The sequence below is a fragment of the Dasypus novemcinctus genome, chromosome 4 (assembly GCF_030445035.2).
Source record: "Dasypus novemcinctus isolate mDasNov1 chromosome 4, mDasNov1.1.hap2, whole genome shotgun sequence".
Taxonomy (NCBI): Eukaryota; Metazoa; Chordata; class Mammalia; order Cingulata; family Dasypodidae; genus Dasypus; species Dasypus novemcinctus.
In genome coordinates, this window is record NC_080676.1 from 101,357,305 (window position 1) to 101,380,873 (window position 23,569).

At 38.1% G+C, this 23,569-nt stretch overlaps 1 protein-coding gene across 9 annotated transcripts in view; it reads left to right on the top strand.

The window, feature by feature from the left end:
* SENP7 (SUMO specific peptidase 7) overlaps window positions 1–23,569 on the top strand; it is a 222,365-nt gene that overhangs the window by 38,211 nt on the left and 160,585 nt on the right. For all 9 annotated transcript variants that reach the window (XM_058295925.1, XM_071214857.1, XM_058295924.1 and 6 more), the window contains one exon: window positions 19,717–19,814. In XM_058295925.1, coding sequence (XP_058151908.1) covers window positions 19,717–19,814 — 98 coding nt within the window. The remainder of the gene's footprint in view (window positions 1–19,716; window positions 19,815–23,569) is intronic.

A 23,569-nucleotide genomic window follows, 5' to 3' on the forward strand; every position in this document is an offset into this window, starting at 1 on the left:
TTTGGTCGTATATCTATAAGTGGATTGCCAGGTCTTATGTAATTCTATGTTTAACTTTTTGAGGAACCACCAAATTGTTTTCTTTGTTTTTTTGTGTGTGAATATGAATAAATTTTTATTTTTTATTTTTAAAAAAGCTTTAGATTACATAAATGTTATTTTGAAAATAATAGGGGATTCCTCTATAACCCACCCCTTCCCCCTCCCACACCCCCAGTAACAACATCTTTCATTAGTGTGGTATATTTGTTACACTTGATTTTTTTAAATTTTTAAAAAGATTTATTATGTATTTCTCTCCCCTTCCCCCCAGGTTGTCTGCTCTCTGTTTCCATTCACTGTGTGTTCTGTGTCCGCTTGTATTCTTGTCAGTGGCACTGGGAATCCGTGTCTCTTTTTGTTGTGTCATCTTCCTGAGTCAGCTCTCCATGTGTGCGGCACCACTCCTGGGCAGGCTGCACTTTTTTCGCTGGGTTTTTTTCCTGGGTTTGAACCCTGGACCTCCTGTGTGATAGGCGGACGCTCTATCCATTGAGCCAAATCCGCTTCCCCAATTGATTTTTATCAGTTGTATATTTGATTTGTTACATTATTGAAGCACTGCTACTAACCATGGTTTGTAGTTTACATTATGGTTTATATTTAGTACCATACAATTTCATAGGTTTTGACAAAATGTATAATGGCTTGTATCCATCATTTGTAATATACAGAATAATTTCATTGTCCCCCAAATGCCCCATGTTACACCTTATCTTCCCTTTCCCTCCCCTCAAAACCTCTAGTGACCACTGCCTTTATATAAATGTTACAGTTCTTCCTTTACTAGAATAATAATAAGTCTACTTTAGTTCATAGTTACATTCCCCCCTTATATTTGTTTGTTTTTCAGTCTTGAGGATTTGGGGAATGTAATGCCCACTCTGTTTCTGATTGAGAGGGAACTTAGGCCTTATGGGGCAGATGGAAGGAACTGTTTTGCTTGCAGTTGTAGATACTCTGTTTTTTTTGGATGGACGTTGTTCATTATCCTCCTTTTGTTAGTTATCCTGGGTGAATCTGATGAACTGGGGATTAGGTGTTGGCTGCAACTCTGCTAAGATTCAGAGCTCAACCAGCATATGAACAGCTGGAAGATTTAAGTCTCTGGGACAAATATTTAACAGGTATAGTGCTAATTATAGGTTCAAATAAACTGCAATGTAAACTTTAATCCATGCTATGTAGCAGTGCTTCAAAATGTATTCATCAAATGTAAGGAATGTACCAAACTATTGAAAGAAATTGTTGATGTGGGAAAAGTGGGACGTGTGAGGAGTGGGGCATATGGGAACCTCCTGTATTTTTTAATGTAGCATTTTGTGTGATCTATGTATCTTTTAAAAATAAATAAAAAATGTATTATTAAAAAAAAGAGTCAGAAGAACCATGTGTGGGAAAATTATAAATTAGTCTAACTCTGATTCTTAGGGGAGATGGGTTATCATGTATTCCAAGGTAAGGCCGATTCATGAGGTACCAATTTCCTATAGTGTCTAGATGTCTCTAGAGCCCACAGCCAAACTGTTTTCAGCAAAGGCTGCACCATTTTACATTCCACCAGCAATGTTTGAGGGCTCCCCTTATTCCATATCCTTGTCGACACTTATTTTCCATATTTTTATAATAGCCATCCCATGGGTGAGATGTGGTATGTTGTGGTTTGGATTTGCACACTCCAGCTTTCATTTGATTTGTGTTTCATTCATTTATATCTTTCGATTCTTTTAATTTTTATGTTAACTTTTCATTTTGAAATAATTTCAAACTGACAAAATAATTGAAAGAATAACACAGACCTCATACAGAGATAACATAGACCCCATACAGAGCTTCAGCATATCCCCATCCCCCCAGATACCCAGATTCACCAAACTTAACATTTTGATACCTTTGCTGTTTCTTTCTATCAGTTGTCTAGTGTCTTTTCCTTTCAGCCTGAAGAACTCCTTTTAGTTCTCTTCTACGGCCAATTGAGTGGTAATAAAGTTCCTCAGCTTTTGTTTATCTGGGATTGTCTCACTCACTTTGAAAGACATTTTTGTTGGATGTAGAATTCTTGGTGGCAAATATTTGCTTTTAGCATTTTAAATGTCTTTTAAATATGTCTTCCCACTGCCTTCCCGCCCCTGAGGTTTCAAATGAAAACTTGGCATTTAATCTTATAGAGGATCACTTGTTTGTGACACATTGCTTCTCTCTTGCAAGTTTCAGATTTATCTCCTTATCTTTGTATTCAATGGTTTGATTTTAATGTGGTGTGACATGGGTCTGATTTGGCTTCTCCTGTTTGGAGTTTGTTGAACATCTTGAATGTGTATTCATGTTTTAGATAAATTTGGGAATTTTTCAGCCGTTATTTCTTTGTGTGTACTCTTTGCCCTTTCTTTCTTCTCCTTCTGGCATTCCCATAATGCGTATATTGATATGCTTTGATAGTGTTGTATAGATTCCTCAGGCTCTGTTGACTTCTCTTCATTCTTTTCCACAGACTGAATGCTTTCAGTTTTGTTATTTTAAAGTTCAGTGGTTTTTCTTCTGCCACCTCCAATTTGCTGTTGAACCCCTCTCAGGAATTTAAAATTTCTGTTACTGTAATCTTCAGCTCTCTTTGATTTCTTTTTATGATTTTCATGTCTCTATTGATAGTCTCTGATTTCATCTGTCATTTTTCTGATTCTCCTTAGTTCTATGTCCATGTTTTCTTTTAGCCATTCTAGCACATTTTTATTCCAGTTTTTAAAATTCTGTGTCTGGAATGTCTGATGTTGGATCCTCCTCTCTGTCCTCATACCTATTTTTGTTTAATCAGTTTTACTGATACATAATAATAAAGCATACAGTCCATCCAAAGTGTATGATCAGTGATATTTGGTATAATCACATAGTTGTGCATTCATCACTTCAATGATTATTAGAGCATTTTCATTATTACAATAATAATGATAATAAATAACAAAAAACAGGCAAACACAAAAACTCTACCCCTTAATAATTACTTCTCAATATCTCTGTTTCCTCTGCCCATATTTGGCTGCTATTCTATTTCCTTCCTTTTAATTTATATTTTTATTTTGTTTTTTTAAATTTTGTTTTTTTGTCTTTTTTTGTTTAAAAAATTAAAAAAAAATCTTTCTTTTATTATTATTTTTATCTTTACAAATCCTTGTGTTGAGCCTTGGACTTTCCCCTGCAACCATTGTCATATATTAGCACTGCCAGTGACAAATACTATGATGTGCTTTCACCATTTCTATTCATTTCCAAATATTTGTGAACAACCTTTATATCAATTCTGCACAGATAATAACCATTCACTTTCCATTCACTAACCCCATTCTATAGTCTCTTTACTTATATTCTAGTTATTAACTCCATGAGTTTTCATAATATATTTAGTTAATGGTGCATAGTGCAACAAGTATTTGTCCTTTTGTTTCTGACTGACTTCATTCAACATAATGTCTTCCAGGATCTCCATATTGTCATATGCTTTACGACTTCATTTCTTCTTACAGCTGCATAATATTCCATTGTATGTATACATTGCAATTTGTTTATTCATTCTTTGGTTGATGGACACCTGGGTTGTTTGCTTCTTTTGGCAATTGTGAATAATGCCACTATGAACATCATTGTACACCATGTCTGTTACTGTCACTTTTAGTTCTCAGGTCTTCTTTGATTTCTTTTAGCTGTGCTTTGTATTTTTCTGAATAAGGTCCTTTATGTATTTGGTTAAATTGATTCTTAGGTATATTAGTCTTTTTGTTGCTAATGTAAATGGAATTTTTTCCCCCTAATTTCCTCCTTAGATTTTTCAGTACTGGTGTACAGAAACATTACTGATTTTCACATGTTTGCTTGTATCCTGCCTCTTTCCTGAACTTGATTATTAGCTCAAATAGCTTTTGTTCCATGTTTTATTTTTAATTTTATTTGCATCTTTTCTTTTTTTTTTTTCTTTGTCAGTCTAGCTAAGGGTTTGCCAATTTTGTTCATCTTCTTGAAGAAGAAACTTTTGGTTTTGTTGATTCTCTTTATTGTTTTTTTTAATTTAAAAATTTATTGAAATATATCATTCATAAATGAACATATATAAACTATAAGTTTATAGTAAAAGTTGTGAACCTACAAAACAAATATGCATAATATCATACAGGGCTCCCAAACTTCACTACACCACCAATACCTTGCTGAAATCTTGCATTTTTAGCAAGGAGAGAAGCTATCACTTTAGAGGAAGTGGGTGGGTAGGTGGCGGTGATGAATATGGTCAGCTGAGAAGCTGGACCTGTGCATGTAAACTGGAAGTCTCTAGTGCCCCCTTTGGGGCATGAGTGGTGCAAAGAATGTCTGAGCAGAAATCGGTGGCAGGAAAAAAATTTGGAGGGGCTGGTTAAAGAGAAACTGAGAAAGCTTCTTTTCTAATATAATAAACTATTTTAAAAGAAGTTTTAGATTACAGAAAAATTACATTCAAAATATAAGGGAGTCCTATGTACCACCCCTCCCACGTCTTCTTCTATTAATAACATCTTACAGTTGTGTGATACATTTTTTAAAAAAGATTTTATTTATTTATTTATTCTCCCCCTCCCCCCGTTGTCTGTTTTCTGTGTCTATTTGCTCTGTCTTTCTTCTTTGTCCCCTTCTGTTGTTGTCAGTGGCATGGGAATCTGTATTTCTTTTTGTTGCGTCATCTTGTCGTGTCAACTCTCCATGTGGGCAGCTCCATTCTTAGGCAGGCTGCACTTTCTTTCATGCTGGGCGGCTCTTCTTATGGGGCTCACTCCTTGTGCATGCGGCTCCCCTACGTGGGGGACACCCCTGCGTGGCACGGCACTCCTTGCCCACATCAGCACTGCGCATGGGCCATCTCCACACAGGTCAAATAGGCCTGGGGTTTGAACCGCGGACCTCCCATGTGGTAGACAGATGCCCTAACCACTGGGCCAAGTCTGTTTCCCTGTGTGGTACATTTGTTACAATTTTTTTTTTAAGATTTATTATTTTTTATTTATTCCCCCCCACCCACATCCCCCCTTGTCTGCTCTCTGTGTCCATTCACTGTGTGTTCTGTGTGTGCTTGTATTCTCTTGTTAGGTGGCTCTGGGAACCGATCTTGGTACTGTCTGGAGTGGGAGAGAGGCAATTATTCTCTTGTACCATCTCGGCTCCCTGTACTGCTATGTCTTCTTATTTTCTCTCCTCTGTGTCTCTTGTTGTGTCATCTTGCTGCACCAGCTCTCCGTGTCAGCTGGCACTCCTGTGCGGGGCGGCTTTCCCACCCAGGGCGGCACTCCTATACAGGGCCACATTCCCACGTTGGCTGGCACTCTGCATGGGCCAGCTCACTGCCTGGGCCAGCTTGCCCTCATCAGGAGGCCCTGGGCATCAAACCCTGGACCTCCTATGTGATAGACAAGAGCCCAGTTGGTTAAGCCACATCTGTTTCCCCATTTGTTACAATTGATACTAGCCAAAGTCTATAGTTTACATTATGGTTTACACTGAATTCCAATGCCCTAAAAATGCCCTATGGTCCACCTACTAGTCCCTTCTCCTCCCCTCAGTACCTCTGGTAACCACTATCTTTATTTATTTAGTACGTTTTCTTCTATTACTACAATATTATTAAGTTTACTTTGTCCATGGTTACATTGCTCCCCTTATGTTTTTTCATTCCTTAACCTTGAGGATTTTGGGATGGTGATCCCTGCTGTGCCTCGGATTGAGAGGGAGTTTAGACCTTATGGGGCAGAGGGAAGAAACTGCTTTGCTTGCAGTCGTGCATACTCCCTGTTTTTTTGGGGTGTGGGGTGTTCATCATTAATTTGTTAGTGTCCTGGGCAAGTCTGATGAACTGGATAATAGGTATAGGCTGCACCTCTTCTGAGATTCAGGGTTCAGCTTACATATGAACACCTGGAAGATTTATGTCTCTGAGACATATTTAATGGAGAGAGTGGTTATTATAGGCTCAAATTAAAGGGATAGAAAAATCACACATAGGGAAATTATAAATGCATCTAACCCTGTTACACTGGGGAAATATATTTCAAGGTAAGGACTGTAATATGGTGCTGATTTCAAGGCATTTGTGTGTTGCCTCTAGCGTTGAGATGGCTCTAGAATCTTCAGGAGAACCCTATTTGAGACTTTGTTCACAGTGCAGTTAGTGAGATCTGCCTGATATATGCATAAGGGAAGCCACTGGAATGAATTCCTGACTCATTTTGAAATCTTTTAGCCATAGAAACTCTTGTATTTGTTTTTTCCCCCTTTTAGTCAAGGTCTTTTTTGAGACATCTCACTGGTTGGTGCTTGGTATTAATTCCTCAGCGCCAGGAAGGCTCATCCCTGGGAGTCATGTCCCATGCTGAGGGGAAGGTAGTGCATTTGTTTGCTGAGATCGACTTAGAGAGAGGTCAAAGGAGGATTTTAGAAAGTAACTCTTAGGCAATAGTTATTATTAGGCTAAGGTTCAGTTTTGCAAGAATGAGGTTCATCATGCATTAATGTTGAAGGCTTGACATACTGGTCTGTTTTGTTTAATTAGGCACTGCCTATGTACTTGAGAGAGCCTTGCCCCTCTATTTGAGAATATAGCAGGACTCCCCCAGGATGGGGGAGTTTCTTGTTTATTGTGTTAGTCTCTACCCACTGAGATAACACCCTGTGATAAGATGAACACATTCATATTCCATAGTAGCATGCCTCAGGTACATCCTTTCCCACATATCTCCCTCACCGACACTGCGCCAGTGAACCTCCCCTGCCATATTTGCCAAATAAAATTGTATTTTCAACCATACAACTTCACCTCCTTAGAGTTCATCTGCCCCTACCTCCAGTCCATCCCCCAGTTCCATGGAGATTCCAACCTATCGCCCAACCCACCTTACCCTCACACTCCAGCACCATCGACCCCACTCATATCCCTGCACCATCATCATCCCCATCCATTCTCAAATCACCCGCTTCCAACTTATTGTAGGTTCTGTCCAGACTGAGAATTGTCTCATCCTTCTTACTCCTTTTCTGCCTCTTGGTAGCCTGTCTCCCAGACTATCTCTGTGAATCTCCTCAGTATGCTTAGGATGTGCATATAAATGTTCGTGTTCCTGCTTTCCATTTTTCTCAGTATATACTGAGTAGTGGGATAGCTGGATCATATGGCAATTCTATGGTTAGCTTCCTGAGGAACTGCCAAACTGTCCTCCACAGTGCAACACCATTCTGCATTCCCACTAGCAGTGGATGAGTGTTTCCATTCCACCAAAATCCTCTCCAATGCTTGTGGTTTTCTGTTTTTTTTTTTTTTTAATACCCGGTTTAATAGGGGTAAAATGAATGATAGCTCACTGTAGTTTTTTTAAACAAATTTTAATGGTACATATTAATAAAGCATACATTCATCTAAAGTGTACAATCAACAGTATTTGTTATAATCACATAGTTGTGCTTTCACCCTTTCAATCATTTTTAGAACATTTTCCTTATTTCAGTAATAATCATAAGCAAATAACAGACAACAGGTAAACAAGAAAATTCTTCACCTCTCAATCTCTGTTTCCCTTGCTATACATAGCTGTTATTTCTGGCTATTCTTGCACATTTATGTGAATAACAGCAGTTTTATTGAGAGATATTCACATACCATATGATCTATTCAAAGTGTATAATAGTGTACACTATATATATACTATATATAGTATTATCACAATGTTGTGCATTCAGCATCACAAAAAATTTTTAGAACCATTTCATTACTACAAAAAGAAAAACTCCACATCTCTTAGCTTGCCTTCCCCAGTCCTACGTAACCACTAATCAAATTTCATCTTTATAAATTGTGTATTTACATTTTATATAAATGGAATCATGCATTATGTTACACAATATATTTAGTTCATAATAGCACAGTCATACAGTATTTGTCCTTTTGTGTCTGGCTTGCTTCACTCAACATAATGTCTTCCAGGTTCATCCATGTTGTCACATACTTGATGACTTCATTTCTTCTTACAGCTGCAAAATGTTCCACTGTATGTATATACCACGGTTTGTTTATCCATTCTTTGGTTGTTGTGCACGTGAGTTGTTGCCAACTTTTGGCAATTGTAACACCACTATGAACATTGGTGTGCAGATGTTTGTTCAGGTCACTGCTCTCAGTTCTTCTATACCCAGTAGTAGTGTTACAGGGTCATGTGGAAAATCTATATTCAGTTTCTTTAGGAACTGTCAGACAGTCCTCCCCAGTGCCTGTACTAGTCTGTATTCCCACCAACAATAACTAAGTGTTCCTGTCTCTCCACATCCTCTCCAATACTTGTAGTTCTGTCTTTTTTATAGTGACCATTCTAATAGGTGTGAAATGATATCTCATTGTAGTTTTGATTTGCATTTCCCTAATCATGAGTGAAGTTGAGCATTTTTTTTTTTTTTGCCATTTGTTTCTTCTTTGGCCAAATATCTATCCAAGTCTTTTGCTCATTTTTTAATCAGAATTGTTTGCCTTTTTGTTGTTGAGTTGTAACTTCTCTTTATATATCCTGGATATTAAACTCTTATCAGTCATGTGTTTTCCAAATATTTTCTCCCATGGAGTCAGCTGTCTTTTCACCCTTTTGACAAAGTCCTGTGTGGGGCAAAAATGTTTAATTTTGAGGAGATCCCATTCATCTGTTTTTCCTTTTGTTGTGTGTGCTTTGGCTGTAAGGTCCAAGAAACCACCAATTAATTAATTGCTAGTGACGAGTATCTGTTCATGTGCTTTTTAACCATAATTTTTTTCTCTTTGGAAAAATGTCTATTCAAATCTCTTGCCCATTTTTTAAATGGATTTTTTTTTCAATATGTAGAATATCTTTATATATGCTGGATATTAAACCCTTATTGCATAAGGGTTCCTAAATATTTTCTCCCATTGAGTAGGCTGCATTTTTACTTTCTTGACAAACTCCTTTGAAGCACAAACATTTTTGTTTTTGAGGCTGTCCTAATTATCTATTTTTCCTTTCATTGCTTATACTTTGGGTGTAAAGTTTACAAATCCATTTTCCCACTATAGGACACCGTATATGCTTCCCTGGATTATTTTCTAATTGCTTTATGGTCTTGCCTCTTATATTTAGATCTTTGATCCATTTTGAGTCAATTTTTGTATAGGGTGTAGATGGTGGTTCTCTTTTTCTTTTGAATATGAATTTCCAATTCTCCCAGCACTATTTGTTGAAAAGGCTGATCTGTTCTAGTTCAGTGGGCTTGGTGGTCTTGTTGAATATCAGTTGTCTATATATTTGCAGGTCTATATCAAGCTTTCAGTTCAGTTTCATTGGTCATTATGTCTATCCTTGTGCCAATGTTTTGCATTGTAGCTTTGTAGTATGATTTAAACTCAGAAAGTGTGAATCTTCCAGTTTTTCTTTCTTTTTTAGTATTTTTTGACTATTCATGGCCCCTTGCTCTTCCAAATAAATTTCATATTTGTCTTTTCCAGTTCTGTAAAAAATGCTGTTGTAATTATTATGGGGAGTGTGGTAAAGATAGAAATCAATTTGCATAGAATAGACATCTTAATGATTTTTAGTCTTTGCAATCCATTAACATGGAATATATTCCATTTATTTTGGTCTTCTTTGATTTCCTTTAGCAGTGTTGTATAGTTTTCTGTGTAGAAGTCCTTACATCCTTTTGTTAAGTTTATTTCTAGATATTTGATTCTTTTAATTGCTGTTGTAAATGGATTTTTTTTTTGGATTTTCTTCTTAGATTGCTTATTATTAGTGTTCAGAAATGCTACTGATTTTGGTATGTTGATCTTACATCCTGCCACTTTACTGAATTTGTTTATTAGCTTGAGAAGTTTTGTTGTAGATTTTTCAGGGATTTATATGTGTAGGATCATGTTTTGATATGTTGTGTTCTCCTTTTCATTCTTCTTGAGATATTTACTGATTTCACCTGCAATTTCTTCTTTGATCCAGTGATTATTTAAGAGTGTGTTATTCAATCTCCATATATTTGTGAATTTTTCCTTTTTCCGTCTGTTCTTGATTTCCAGTTTCTTTCCATTATGATCAGAGAATGTCCTTTGTATAATTTAAATAGTTTAAAATTTATTCAATCCTGTCTAGTGACCCAACACATGGTCTAACCTGGAGAAGGATCTGTGAGCACTTGAGAAAAATGTATATCCCTGTTTTTTTTAGCTGTAATGCTTTACAAATGTCTGTTTAGCTCATTTATCATATTACTTAACTTCTCTGTTTCTTTCTTTATCACCTGTCCAGATGTTCTATCAAATGCTGAAAGGGATGTATTGAAGTCTCTATTATTGTAGTGATGTCTGTTTCTCCCTTCAGTTTTACCAGTGTGCGCCTCATTTATTTTGGGGCACCCATGCTACTTGTGTAAATATTTATTACAGTTATTTCTTCTTGGTGAATTGTCCATTTTATTAATTTATTTGACCTTCATCTTGTCTTCTAATGCTTTTGAATTTAAAATCTATTTTGTCTGTTGTTAGCATCAGTTCTTCAGATCTTTTTGTTTACTATTTGTGTGTAATATCTTTTTCCAATCTATCCCTTTCAGCCTGATTGTGTCCTTACATCTAGGGTGGTTCTCTTGTAGACAGTGAATCAATGGTTCATGTTGTTTTATCCATTCTGTCAGTCTGTGTCTTTTGAAGGGGGAGTTCAATCCATTACTTTTCAGCATTACTAATATGTAGACTTATTACTTTGTTTATTTTATCCATTTTTTACTTTACGTTGTCATATCTAAACTGTTGTCTCTCTTTTTACCCTTTGAGTTACCCTTACTAATAATCTTCATTTCTGTACTATTCTCCAAGTCACTCACCCTTGTTTTTTCTTTTCAGGCTGCATTATTTCCTTTAGTATCTCTTGTAAATCCAGTCATTTGATAACATTCTTTCAGTTTTTGCTAGTTTGTGAAGACTTCCACTCACCCTTATTTTTTTTCTTTAAAGATTTATTTTTCATTTATTTCTCTCCCCTTCCCCCTCCCCCTCCCCCAGTTGTCTTGCTGTTTGTGTCCATTCACTGTGTGTTGCTCTGTGTCCGCTTATATTCTTGTCAGCTGCACCGGGTATCTGTGTCTCTTTTTTGTTGCATCATCTTGCTGCATCAGCTCTCCATGTGTGCAGCGCCACCCCTGTGCAGGCTGCACATTTTCACTCTGGGCTCTCCTTATGGGGTGCACTCCTTGCGCGTGGGGCTCCCCTACACGGCATACACCCCTGCATGGCATGGCACTCCTTGCGCACATCAGCACTGCACGTGTGCCAGCTCATCACACAGGTCAGCAGATCCTGGGTTTGAACCCTGGACTTCCTATGTGGTAGGTGGATGCTCTATCCGTTGAGCCAAATCTGTTTCCCTCACCTTTATTTTTTTTTATTTTTTTATTTTTTTTATTTAAATTTTTTTATTTTTTATTGACTTTGTAATAATATTACATTAAAAATATATATGTGAGGTCCCATTCAACCCCACCCCCCCACCCCCCCCTCTCCCCCCCCCCCCAACAACACTCGTTCCCGGTCTATTTATATTTATTTTGTTTAAGGTTTATTGTTCTTTCTGGATGTTCATATTCATGTCTTTCATAAGGGTTGGGAAGTTTTTGGTCATTATTTATTCAAACATTCTTTCTGCCCATTTTCTGTACTTTAATCCTTCTGGGACACCTATAATGCATATGCTCGTGAGTTTCTTATTATCATTCAGTTCCCTGAGACCCTGTTCAATCTTTTCCATTGTTTTTTTCTGTCTGCTCTCTTGTTTTATCAAGTTCAGATGTTCTGTTCTTGCTTTCACTTATTTGTTTTTCTTCCATTTCAAATCTGCTGTTATTTGCCTGTGCTTTTTTTTTTTTTTTTTTGAGGTACTAGGAGCTAGGGGACCTCATATGTGGGAAGACAGTGCTCAGCCACTGAGCTACATCATCTCCCTTTACTGAAGTACTAGGAGCTAGGGGACCTCATATGTGGGAAGACAATGCTCAGCCACTGAGCTGCATCATCTCCCTTGAGTTTTTTTTTTTCCCCTTTTTTTTCTTTAGGAGGCACTGGGAACTGAACCAGGAACCTCCCATGTGGGAAACAGGCACTCAGCTGTTTGAGCCACATCCACTTCTCTAATGTATTTATTTATTTTTAGGTATGGGGGCCAGGGATTGACCCTGGGACCTCATTTTGGGAAGCCAGTGCTCAACCATTGAGCTTTGTTGACTCCTCTGAGTTCTTTTTTTTCTCTTTTTTAGGAGCCAGGACCTCCCATGTGGGAAGCAGGCTCTCAACCAATTGAGCCACATTCACTCTCTCTAATGTATTTTTTAAAAAATTTACTCCCTCTCCCTTGCTGTTTTGTGCTCGCTGTCTGCTTTCTGTGTCCTTTCACTGTGTGTTTCTCTGTGTCTGCTTGTCTTCTCTTTAGACAGCACTGGGAACTGATTCTGGGACCTTCTGGAGTAGGAGAAAGGTGTTAAATATCTTAAACCACCTCAGCTCCCTGGTCTGCTGCATCTCTTCTTGTCTCTCCTCTGTGTCTCTTTTTGTTGTGTCATCTTGCTGTACCAACTCTCCATGTGGGCCAGCATGCCACGTGGGTCAGCACTCCACACATGCCAACACTCTGTGTGGGCCATCTCTCCACTTGGGCCAGCTTGCTGCGTGGGCCGGCTTATCTTCACCAGGACCCTGGGAATCAAACCCTGGACCTCCTGTATGGTAGACGGGAGCTCAATTGTTTGAGCCACATCCGCTTCCCTATACTTTTTTTTTTTTTTTTATTGACTTTGTAATAATATTACATTAAAAATATATATGTGAGGTCCCATTCAACCCCACCCCCCCCACCCCCCCTCTCCCCCCCCAACAACACTCGTTCCCATCATCATGACACATCCATTGGATTTGGTAAGTACATCTTTGGGCACCTCTGCACCTCATAGACAATGGTCCACATCATGGCCCATACTCTCCTCCATTCCATCCAGTGGGCCCTGTGAGGATCCACGATGTCCGGTGATCACCCCCGAGGCGCCATCCAGGGCAGCTCCACGTCCCAAATACGCCCCCACCTCTCATCTCTTCCTGCCCTTCCCCATACCCATCGTCCACCATGTCCACTTTTCCCAATCCAATGCCTCCTCTTCTATGTGGACATTGGATTGGTTGTGTCCATTGCACCTCTATGTCAAGAGGAGGCTCAGCTTCCACATGGATGCTGGCTGCCATCCTCCCATTTTCAGTTGTAATCACTCTAGGCTCCATGGTGTGGTGATTGTCCTTCTTCAACTCCATCTTAGCTGAGTGTGGTAAGTCCAATAAATCAGATTGTAGGTGCTGGAGTCTGTTGAGGCTCAGGACCTGGCTATCACATTATCAGTCCAGAGATTCAAATCCCCTAACTATATCTTAAACCCCAACGTTAACTGCACCTCCAGCAGATTAGTATGAAAGTCTTATGAAGGGAGATCCCATCTGAGTCCAGATTCATCACACATAAACACCATTTCCAGAGAGGGGCCATCTGCCCTGGTAGTAAACCCCATCGGCCATGACCATAACTCTCATGGGTCTCTTTAGCCTTCATAGGAACCAATATCTGGGGGTTGTATCTGCTTTATCTGTCTCTCTGACTCTGCTCAGTTGTGCATGAGGGCAATCCTTCTGCCAGCCTCCAGACTCTTTTTTAGAAACTCGTAGCCATATAAACTCATTTCTCCTTTCCATTTCCCCCTTACTTTAGGTCAAACAGCATTTTAAAGTCATGTTATTTTATGTAGACATGGATATTCTGCTGATCCGCATTGAACCTTCCATATAAGGTCCTTTTCCAGTTGCATCATCAGTTGGTATTTGATAGTGGTCCCTCGTTGCCAGGGAGGCTCATCCCCGGGTGTCATGTCCCACGCTGGAGGGAAGGCATTGCATTTACATGCTGAGTTTGGCTTTGAGACTGGCCACATTTGAGTAACATGAAGGCTGACAGGAGGAAATTCCCAGGCACAATGTTGCTCTAGGCCTTGTTCTTATTTTAGGTTTATCAGCTCATGAGCATAGTCATTAGCATCAGGGGCTCACTGTTGAACCCTCACTCCCTCCCGGTCCCCGCCGCTGTACCTGGGAGACTATCGCTGCTCCCCTAGGGACCACGACAGAGCACCACTGGCCAGGAACCCAGTACCCCCCCTGCTGGGTTTTTAATTGTTGCCACTATGAGTATATCCAATCATTACCATGCACCCTGGACATATGTTCTGTACAGCTCCCTGTCAGCCATATATCACCTGTCATTGGTATCCCATACCAGTATCCCTCCATTGCCATTGTTGAAACACTCTGTGATCCAGAACTCCCCGAAATTTGAAGCCCAATATAATGTCATGGTCCCTTACTAAGGAATGGCATATAGCGATGGGTTTAAAGGATAGATAAAGAACTTGGATAAAGTTAGATAAAGAACTTAGATAAAGAATGTTGACTTGAAAAAATTCCACATCCTATCCTTTTTTCCCCCCCCCCCCCCCTAATTATTCAGCGTTTCTTCGTAGGAGTCCTAGACCACAGCAATGCATATATATAATATACAGCACTCCCATACATCCACCACAACACCTTTTTCCTTCCACAGCGATACTCTTACACCCTATTCACATCATATTTACTTAAGGTGATGTACAGAGTCTGAGATATTAGCTTTCTAACATGGTAATATCTGTGCTTACATTATGGTGCATACTTTAGGATACACAGTTCTTTACATTTTTAGTTCTCCTATGTTTTACATTATGGTTTACATTATCAGTCTGTCGTCTCCTATATGTTATGGTGTAATATTACATGTTTTATATCCATCCTTGTGTACTCTCAAGAAACTCCTCCCTTGCCCATTTACTTTGGTTCCACACATTTAACGTCCATTTTCCCTTCCACCTTGGTGCCCACAGTGACAGTCAACCTCCGTTTCCTGAGGAGCCACTTCCAGAGATAGATGGAATAGTGTTTAGGGCCTAACTTGCTCATCTGCCCCAATGCCCTGGGAGCCACCCTTTCTCTCGAGGGATAGAGTTCCCTCTATTTGGTGGCATTAGTCCTCCCCAGGATGTGGGTCCACCCCCTAATACTTTTTATTTTAAGTTTTATTTTATTTATTTATCTCTCCCAAACCCTCGTTGTTTGCACTTCTGTGTCTGTTCATTTTTGTTTCTTTAGGAGGCACTGGGAACCAAACCTGGGACCTCCGTTTGGGAGGGAGGCGCCTAATCGCTTAAGCCACCTCCATTCCTTGCTTTGTTGTGCCTCTTGTTATGTTTTTCCTCTTGTTTTTCTTGTTGCAGCATTTTGTTGCATCAGCTTTCCACACCTGCCTGTCATGCCAGCTTACTTTCTTGGGGAGGTACTGGGAACTGAACCATGAACTTCCCATGTGGTAGGCAGGAGTCCAATCACTTGAACTGTATCCTTCTAATATATATATATATATATTCTTTAAAGATTTATTTATTTATTTAATTTCCCCCTCTCCCCTGGTTGTCTGTTCTTGGTGTCTGTTTGCTGCGTCTTGTTTCTGTTGTCGTCGGCGGTACGGGAAGTGTGGGTGGCGCCATTCCTGGGCAGGCTGCTCTTTCTTTTTGAGCTGGGCGGCATTCCTCATGGGCGCACTCCTTGCGCGTGGGGCTCCCCCACGAGGGGGACACCCTTGCGTGGCACGGCACTCCTTGCGCGCATCAGCACTGTGCATGGGCCAGCTCCACACGGATCAGGGAGGCCCGGGGTTTGAACCGCGGACCTCCCATATGGTAGACGGACGCCCTAACCACTGGGCCAAAGTCCGTTTCCCCTTCTAATATATTTTTAATGTCATCCATTGTATCTTTCATTCCTATGAGCTCTGTTACTTTTCTCTGTAGGCTTTCAAATAGTTCTTTATGCTCACCCAGTGTCTTCTTAATATCCTTTATCATCTTTGGCCATATTTTCCTTCAATTCCTTGAGTTGATTTATGAGATTTGTGTGATTATCATTGGTTATTTTTCTTAAATCCTGTGTCTCATCAGGGTTTTTGGTTTATTCCTTTGGCAGGCCCATCTCTTCCTGTTTCTTAGTATGGCTTGTAATATTTTTGCTGATATCTAGGCTTCTGATTATGCTGGTGAATTTACTCTGACAGTCCATTTCTCTTTCTTGCCCAGTTGTTTTGTTTCATAACTCTTCTTTGATTTTTGGTTCAATGTATCCTTAAGTCTTCAAAATTGCTGAACTTAAGTGATCAAAATAGGGACAAGGACCCACTAATGGGGTAAAGAGCCAAATCAAAGGATTTGGAACACGAGGCTCCAAAAAGCATTTTTGTTTCCTGCAGTTTCCTGACCTTCCAGCATTTCCTTCGCGATTCTTTCCCTTGAGGTGTCTCTTTTAAGCCTGCCTGTGATTCTGTCTAGGCAGAGTTGAGATTCAAAGTGGGCTCTGCTGTCTGTACTCACTGAAGAGAAACCATTCTCTGCCCTTTGCTACACCCTCCTTTTTACCAGGGAAGACAATGTTTCTTACCCTCTCAGTTGGCTTCAGTGAGCCATAGGTTTTATCTAGACAACTAGCTATTTGTCTTGAGGGTGGAGGGATCGGTGCTCTTTCTGGCCGCTGGGGCTAGTAACTCAACAGTTTTTATTTTAGCTTGTGTCTCTTTCCTTTTCCCTTGTGGATGATGTCCAGCACTCTCTTGGTCTGCAGATCCTCAAAGCAGTTACCTTATATACCTTTTTGCCCTTCCTGCATGTTTCTGCAAGAGAGTTGAGTACTGCCTACATCCTCTGACATCATCATCCTGGAAGCTCTGTTTTTTGGAGCTCGATATGGATAATTTCCCCCACCCCCCCTTTTTCCAACGCTTTCCAAAGTTGCACTTTCTTTGATTCAGCCCAAGGTAAGCCAGTGTAACCCTTTGTCTGTCCTCTGCACCTCTGAGGAATCATACTGTCTTTAATTTTCCTCCACTACCTTTGTTCAGTGGCCACCTCATAGCCAGGGCCCCAGTGACCCAAAGTAGCAAATAAAAAGCAGTGATCATCAATCAGCCTGTGCCTGCCCCCTCCTTCTTCCCAAGATCCTGAGGAAGCTATGCCAGAGGCCTGCTGTAAGAGTAGGGAATATGTGCTGCTTGGAGACAGTAATTTATTGGTGTTTACCATAATTTGTCTGCCTCTTTCTCCCACTCTTCCTTGGATAGTCTCCAGTGTTCTCTTAGACTCCTGAGTTTCAATTTAGTTAATTCAGACAGTTCCTGTCTATTTAATTCTTGTTCTGGTGGAGAAACTGATTCCTGGGATTTTCTATTTCACCATCTTTCCAGATTTCTCCCCCCAAATTGATAAGAGTTTAATCAGTTCCTTTTATCCTCCGTTATAGTTATCTTCAGTTTGTCTTGTTGTGTTTGTTTCATTTTTGTTATAATTTAAGACTTTTCATTATTATTCCCCTTATTTGGGAGAATAATGTTCTTTTTCTTTACAGAATATGGGTGTTAAAGACTCAATCTTCTATCATTTTGTAAATACATGGAAAATGATTATGTCATAATAAGTGGGTCACAGAAAATTTGATTAACATAAATTGTGAAAATTGCATTTACTATGGGATTAATGAAATGATTGGGAGGAGTTAGTTGGCCAAGTGTTCTATGAGCCCAGGTGTATGAGCCTGTTTTAATTTCCTTGGCCACTCAAGCAAATACCATAAATTTGCGTTGGTTTAAACAGCGGGAATTTCTTGCTCACTGTTTTAAGGCTAAGAGAAAGTCCAAATCAAGGCATCATCAAAGTGATGATTTTTTTCCAAAGACTGGCATTATGGGACTGTCTGCTGGAGATCCTTGATCTTTCACTCCTTTGTTACATCTCAGTGCACAGGGTAGCCTCTTCTGGCCTTTCATTTCTCTTCTGGGTTCTGTTGAGTTTCAACTTCTTGCTTCTTGTGGCTTTCTTTCCTATCTGCTTGAATTTCATTCCCTTTATAAAGGGCTCTAGTAATAGGATTAAGACCCATCCTGATTAATGTTGGAGACATTTAACTGAAGTAACCTCATCAAAAAGTCCTACTTACAATGGGTTCACACCTGCAGGAATGGATTAAGTTTATGAACATGTTCGTTTCTGGGGTACACATAGCTCCAAACCACCACAGAGCCCAGTCATCGTAGTACTTGCTGGAGTTTGATATAAACAAATAATAAAATTTACTATGAGAAGTATAATCAATAATACAGGTATGTAAAAGATACAGTGGTGTAATGGAAGAAAGAGCGATTTACTCTAAGGGTGACAAAGGCTTCATAATACTAGATTTGTGGCTAAATGGACAAGGAGAACAAGGGAAGGCAAAAGATTGCCATTTAGAAGGAGGAAATAACATGCAGAAATGTGAAAGGGTGAAACTGCATCGCACTTTCAGGTAACTAGTTGAATATTTTAGGAATTGTTTAGTGTTATGAGAATACAAGTTTCAGAAGTGCAAAATGAGGACTCAGTGTTTTTTTCTCCTGTAGGTAGTGGAGAACAATTTAGGAACTTAAGTAGCAGAATGATAACAGATTTTCGTTTTTGAAGGATTTAACTTTCATGATAGAGTGGATGCTGGGTTGGTGGGAGAAGAAGTCCCATTAGGAGACTTGCAAGAGTACAAGTCAGAAATAACAGGCAGAACTAAGGCATTGACAGTGAGATTGGAGAAAAGATATGTTATTTAGCATTTCATAGTGAAATGTAGGTGACAACTGTGTTTAGGTTGATATCGTGATAGGAAAGATTTCTTAGAATTTGTGCAATTTAGAATTATAGCACTGGCATGCTTTTTATGTTGAACAAACTTGGGTTCAGTTAGACAAATTTGTGAGTATCACTTTCTTCTTATAAAGTGATATGTTTTACACTGTGCAAGGCTGTTGTGATGAGACAATATAGTGCCCGGATCATAAAAGATTGAGAGCTACCATGTTCAAGACAGTATTTTAAACATATTGCATATGTAATTTCATTTAATCATCATGCATCCCTGTGAAGTAGCTACTGTTATTACATCCATTTTCACATAAGGAAACTAAGGCACAGAGAAGATACATAATTTATTTGTCTAGGTTCACACTGTTTACATGTTAAATAAGTCAATTTGTAACTTATTTTTCTAGTTAAATTAAATCTCAACCATATTATTAAGATTCATGGCTCTTTTCTAAAGCTTCCATGCAGTAATTTATAGGGTAGCAATTTTTAATTCCTTCCAATTGTTACAAATGCTTTTATTCAGAAACACAGACCTTATTTAACCTGGCATATAAAATTTTCTTTGAACACGTTCCACATTTTCCATAGGCATTTTAGGTCTTGGAATTTCATAATGTTGATTTCCTGACTAAGATTACCTTGGTAAATTAAAATTGCTTCCCAGTATTTTTTGTTGGGCTCATGTTCCTGTAATAGCAACAAAGCCACATATTCTGTACTTTTAAAAAAATCCTCTGTGAACTACTGTGGATTTGGTTGTTTATCTTGAATTTCTAAGTGAAAAGAGCATTTTAAGTGCCTTTTAACTGTCATATTGCTATATTCATTACTAAAATTCCATATTCTTTTTTTTTCTAGTGGGAAAGAAGCCTAAGAAATAAGGTCATCTCTCTAGACCATAAAAGTAAAAGAGGTGTCTGTGGGCGTCCTGTCACTTTTAAGGCATCTCCAGAAAGGTAAGATGCATGTGTGTGTGTCACATAGGATGGGCATATATTATATATAAATAGTGTGACCATGGGCAATTAATTTATTACTTATTAATATTTATATTGCATTTATTTTTCACAGAGATAAAATGTTCATTTAATGCCTCTGCACTGTATTGTGGGGACGTGGGATTGCATATTTAAAGGAGGAAATATTTTGGAAAAATCTGTGGTACATGGTAGGGAAGACCTGAAAGAAATTATAATGGCTTAAGTTTGGAGGAGCATCTTCATACCTTAAACTCCATATGGCAAATTTTTGCTTAGTATTTTTTTTTTTTTTACCTTAACTGAAGATTTTAGGGCTTTTAATTCTTAACATTTCTTTTAAATCTCTTTGCAAGATTCAGATAGCCAAAATATTTGGAGCTGTTTAGAATGTCTAGAAACTGAGGTGGGGTAGAACATTGTGAATTGTTTGGATGACACTGAGTTATGAAAGTTAAATCAGTAGGCAAAGTTAGGAAGTTTACTTGGTTCAAAACAGTAAATATGGTTGGGATATTTTCAGGTATTTGCTTTACAGAAGAATGGGCATGTGTTCATATCTTTGTGTGGAGTGAATATTTTTAGAAGAGAATATATTAATCTTGCCTTTTGTCCAGGACTCTTCCTTTCTTCTACTGATCTTGTTTTCATCACCAGTGAGCTTACAGAATTTATACCTTTGGACCTAGTTCTCTGGTTTTCTATCAAGTCATTGCACTTCTTTTCCTATTATATTAGTCAGTACTTCAGGGCTTTTGGAATATCAAATAGTATAGTACTTGAACAAAATAACCAGGCTGGACCTGAATACCCTCTAATTTTAATGTAACACCTGACATCTATTTAGTACCTATTATATAATGTGCATTAGTTCAAACCTGAATTGTTTTATTTAACTTTCACAAATCTGTGAGATATAATTTTGTTGGACATATTTCATGGATGAGGAAACTTAGGTCCTCTAATTCATTAGTAGAATGGGGAGAAATATTGCAAGTCTATCTCTGGAATACATAGTGTAATATTAGTAGTCTTAATTTTTTTATTAGTCATAAATATTATTGAATTATACTAGGCTCTCTGATACTTTTATAAGTTGCTGCTGTATTCAGGGAGGTAAAATCAGGTAAAAACATACATGCAAAGGGGAAGGCAAAAAAAACCCCTTATATTTGCATTATTTTATAATCTCTAAACTTCTCCACACTGAACTCACTTTAAAGAATGTAATACTTTGTGTCTTTTTTTAATGAACTATGTTTTTGAGATATAATTTACATAATTTTAAGCCTACAATTCAGTAATTTTTGTTATATTTGAAGAGGTATCCAACCATCATTGCAGTCTAATTTTAGAACATTTTCCTCACCCCTAAAAACATCATGACATTTAGAGCAACTCTGCATTCTCAACTGCAGTCCTAGACAACCACTAATCTAATTTCTGTCTCTGCAAATTTGTCTTTTTTGGATATTTCATATAAGGGGAATCATAAAATATGTGTTCTTTTGTGCCTGACTTTTTTCACTGAACAACATACTGTTTTTTTTTTTTTAAGCAATGGTTTTTTCCTTATTTATTTATTTATTTATTTATTTACTTATTTATTTCTCTCCCCTTCTCCCCACCCCCCCAGTTGTCTGCTCTCTGTGTCCATTTGCTGTGTGTTCTTCTGTGACTGCTTCTATCCTTATCAGTGGCACCAGGAATCTGTGTTTCTTTTTGTTGCTTCGTTTTTGAACATACTGTTTTTGAGATTTATCTATATTATAGCATGTATCAGTACTTTGTTTCTTTTTATTGCCCAGTAGTATTCCAGTGTATGGTTATACCACATTTTGTTTATTCATTCACCAGTTGATGGGCATTTCAGCTGCTCCTACATTTTTGTTCTTGTGAATAATGTTTCTATAAACACTTCTGTACAATACTATGTGGACATATGTTTTCATTTCTCTTGTGTAGGTAACTAGGATTGAAATTGCTTTGAACATGTGGCAATTTTTTGTTTAGTATTTTGAAAAACTGCCAAAATGTTTTAAAAAATGGCTGCTCCATTTTACATTCCCACCAACAATGTAAGAGGGTTTACAAATTTTACTGTGCACTTATTGTTTATGTATGTTCATGTATGAATGATACACTTCAATAAAATTTTATTAAAATGTGTAAATTTACAAAACAAACAAGCATATCATCATACGGGGCTCCCATATATCTCTCCACCATCAGCACCTTGCATTGCTGTAAAACTTTTGTCACAAACTAGGAAAAAACCATTGTCAAAATATTTCTACTACTGCCTATATCTTATATTTGGTGTATTTCCCCCCAAATCAAAAAAATAATTAACACCCTATGTTAGTGTTATATATTATCATTTAGGAGAAAAGTTCTCATATTTGTTTTGTTAACCATAGTCCATCATCCATCACTGGATCCCCTGTGCTGATCAGTCCCATGCTTTTGTACAGTCTATTCAAAGTGTTTACTTAATGGCTTTCATTTTCATCACAGAGTTGTGCTGTCATCCCTATAGTCAATTTTAGAACGTTTTCATTACTCCAAGAGGAACAATTCCATATACCCCCCTTCTATTGTCCTGTAATATTGAAAAAATATCTTCTTACCATTGTTGGAAAATGTTATGATATTACTGTTATCTATCATCCGTAAGTTAACATGAGTTGTAATTTTCCCATATATCACCATATTCTTAGCACTTTATAAAAGAAGAACTTTCTTATATTTATGCTATTAACTGTAATCTTCATCTACCAGCAAAATCACTGTGCTATACCTTCCCTAGATTATCCTCTAGCTTCTTTTCAGTTGACATTTACTTCCACTTACCACCTCTTTCAGTCACAATCACATTTATAAATCATCAGTGTTAGTTATACTCATTTTAATGTGTTACTCTTAAAACTCTATTCTTTTCACACTTTTACAATTAATTGTTACATACATTAAGCATCATCTCCCAATCTCAACCCACCTTCTATTTCCTGGAAACCTAAACGCCAGAGTTTACCTCCATTGGTTTACTTAATTTATTTAGTCCACTTTAGTGAGTCTATACAGTATTTGTCCTTTTGTGTCTGGGTTATTTCTCTCAACATAATATCCACTAGGTTTATCCATGATGTCATATGCATCCCGATTTAATTTCTTCTTACAGCTGAGTTGTATTCCATTGTGTGTGTATATCACATTTTGTTTATGCATTCATTGGTTGGTGGATACTTGGGCTGATTCCATATTTTAGCAATTGTGAATAAGGCTGCTATGACCATCAGTGTACAAATGTCAGTTCATGTCCTTGCTTTCAGTTCTTCTGAATATATTCTAGTAATGGGATTGCTAGATCATATGGCAGTTCTATATCCTGTTTCTGCATATCCTTTCCAGCACTTGTGGTTTTCTTTCTTTCTTTTTTTAAATTACCATTCTGTAAGCTGTGAGATGGTATCTTGTAGTTTTATTTCTTAGGAGGTACCAGGGATTGAACCCAGGACCTCGTACATGGGAAGCAGGCGCTCAATCACTGAGATACATCCACTCCCCAATGAAAGTTGTTTTTTTATTTGTTTATTTTGTTTTTAGGAGGTATTGGGGATTGAACCCAGGACTTTGTACGTGGAAGCAGGGCAGGCCCTCAACCACTTGAGTAACATCCGCTCCCTCTCATAATTTTGATCTGCATTGCCCTAATATCTATTGATGTTGAACAT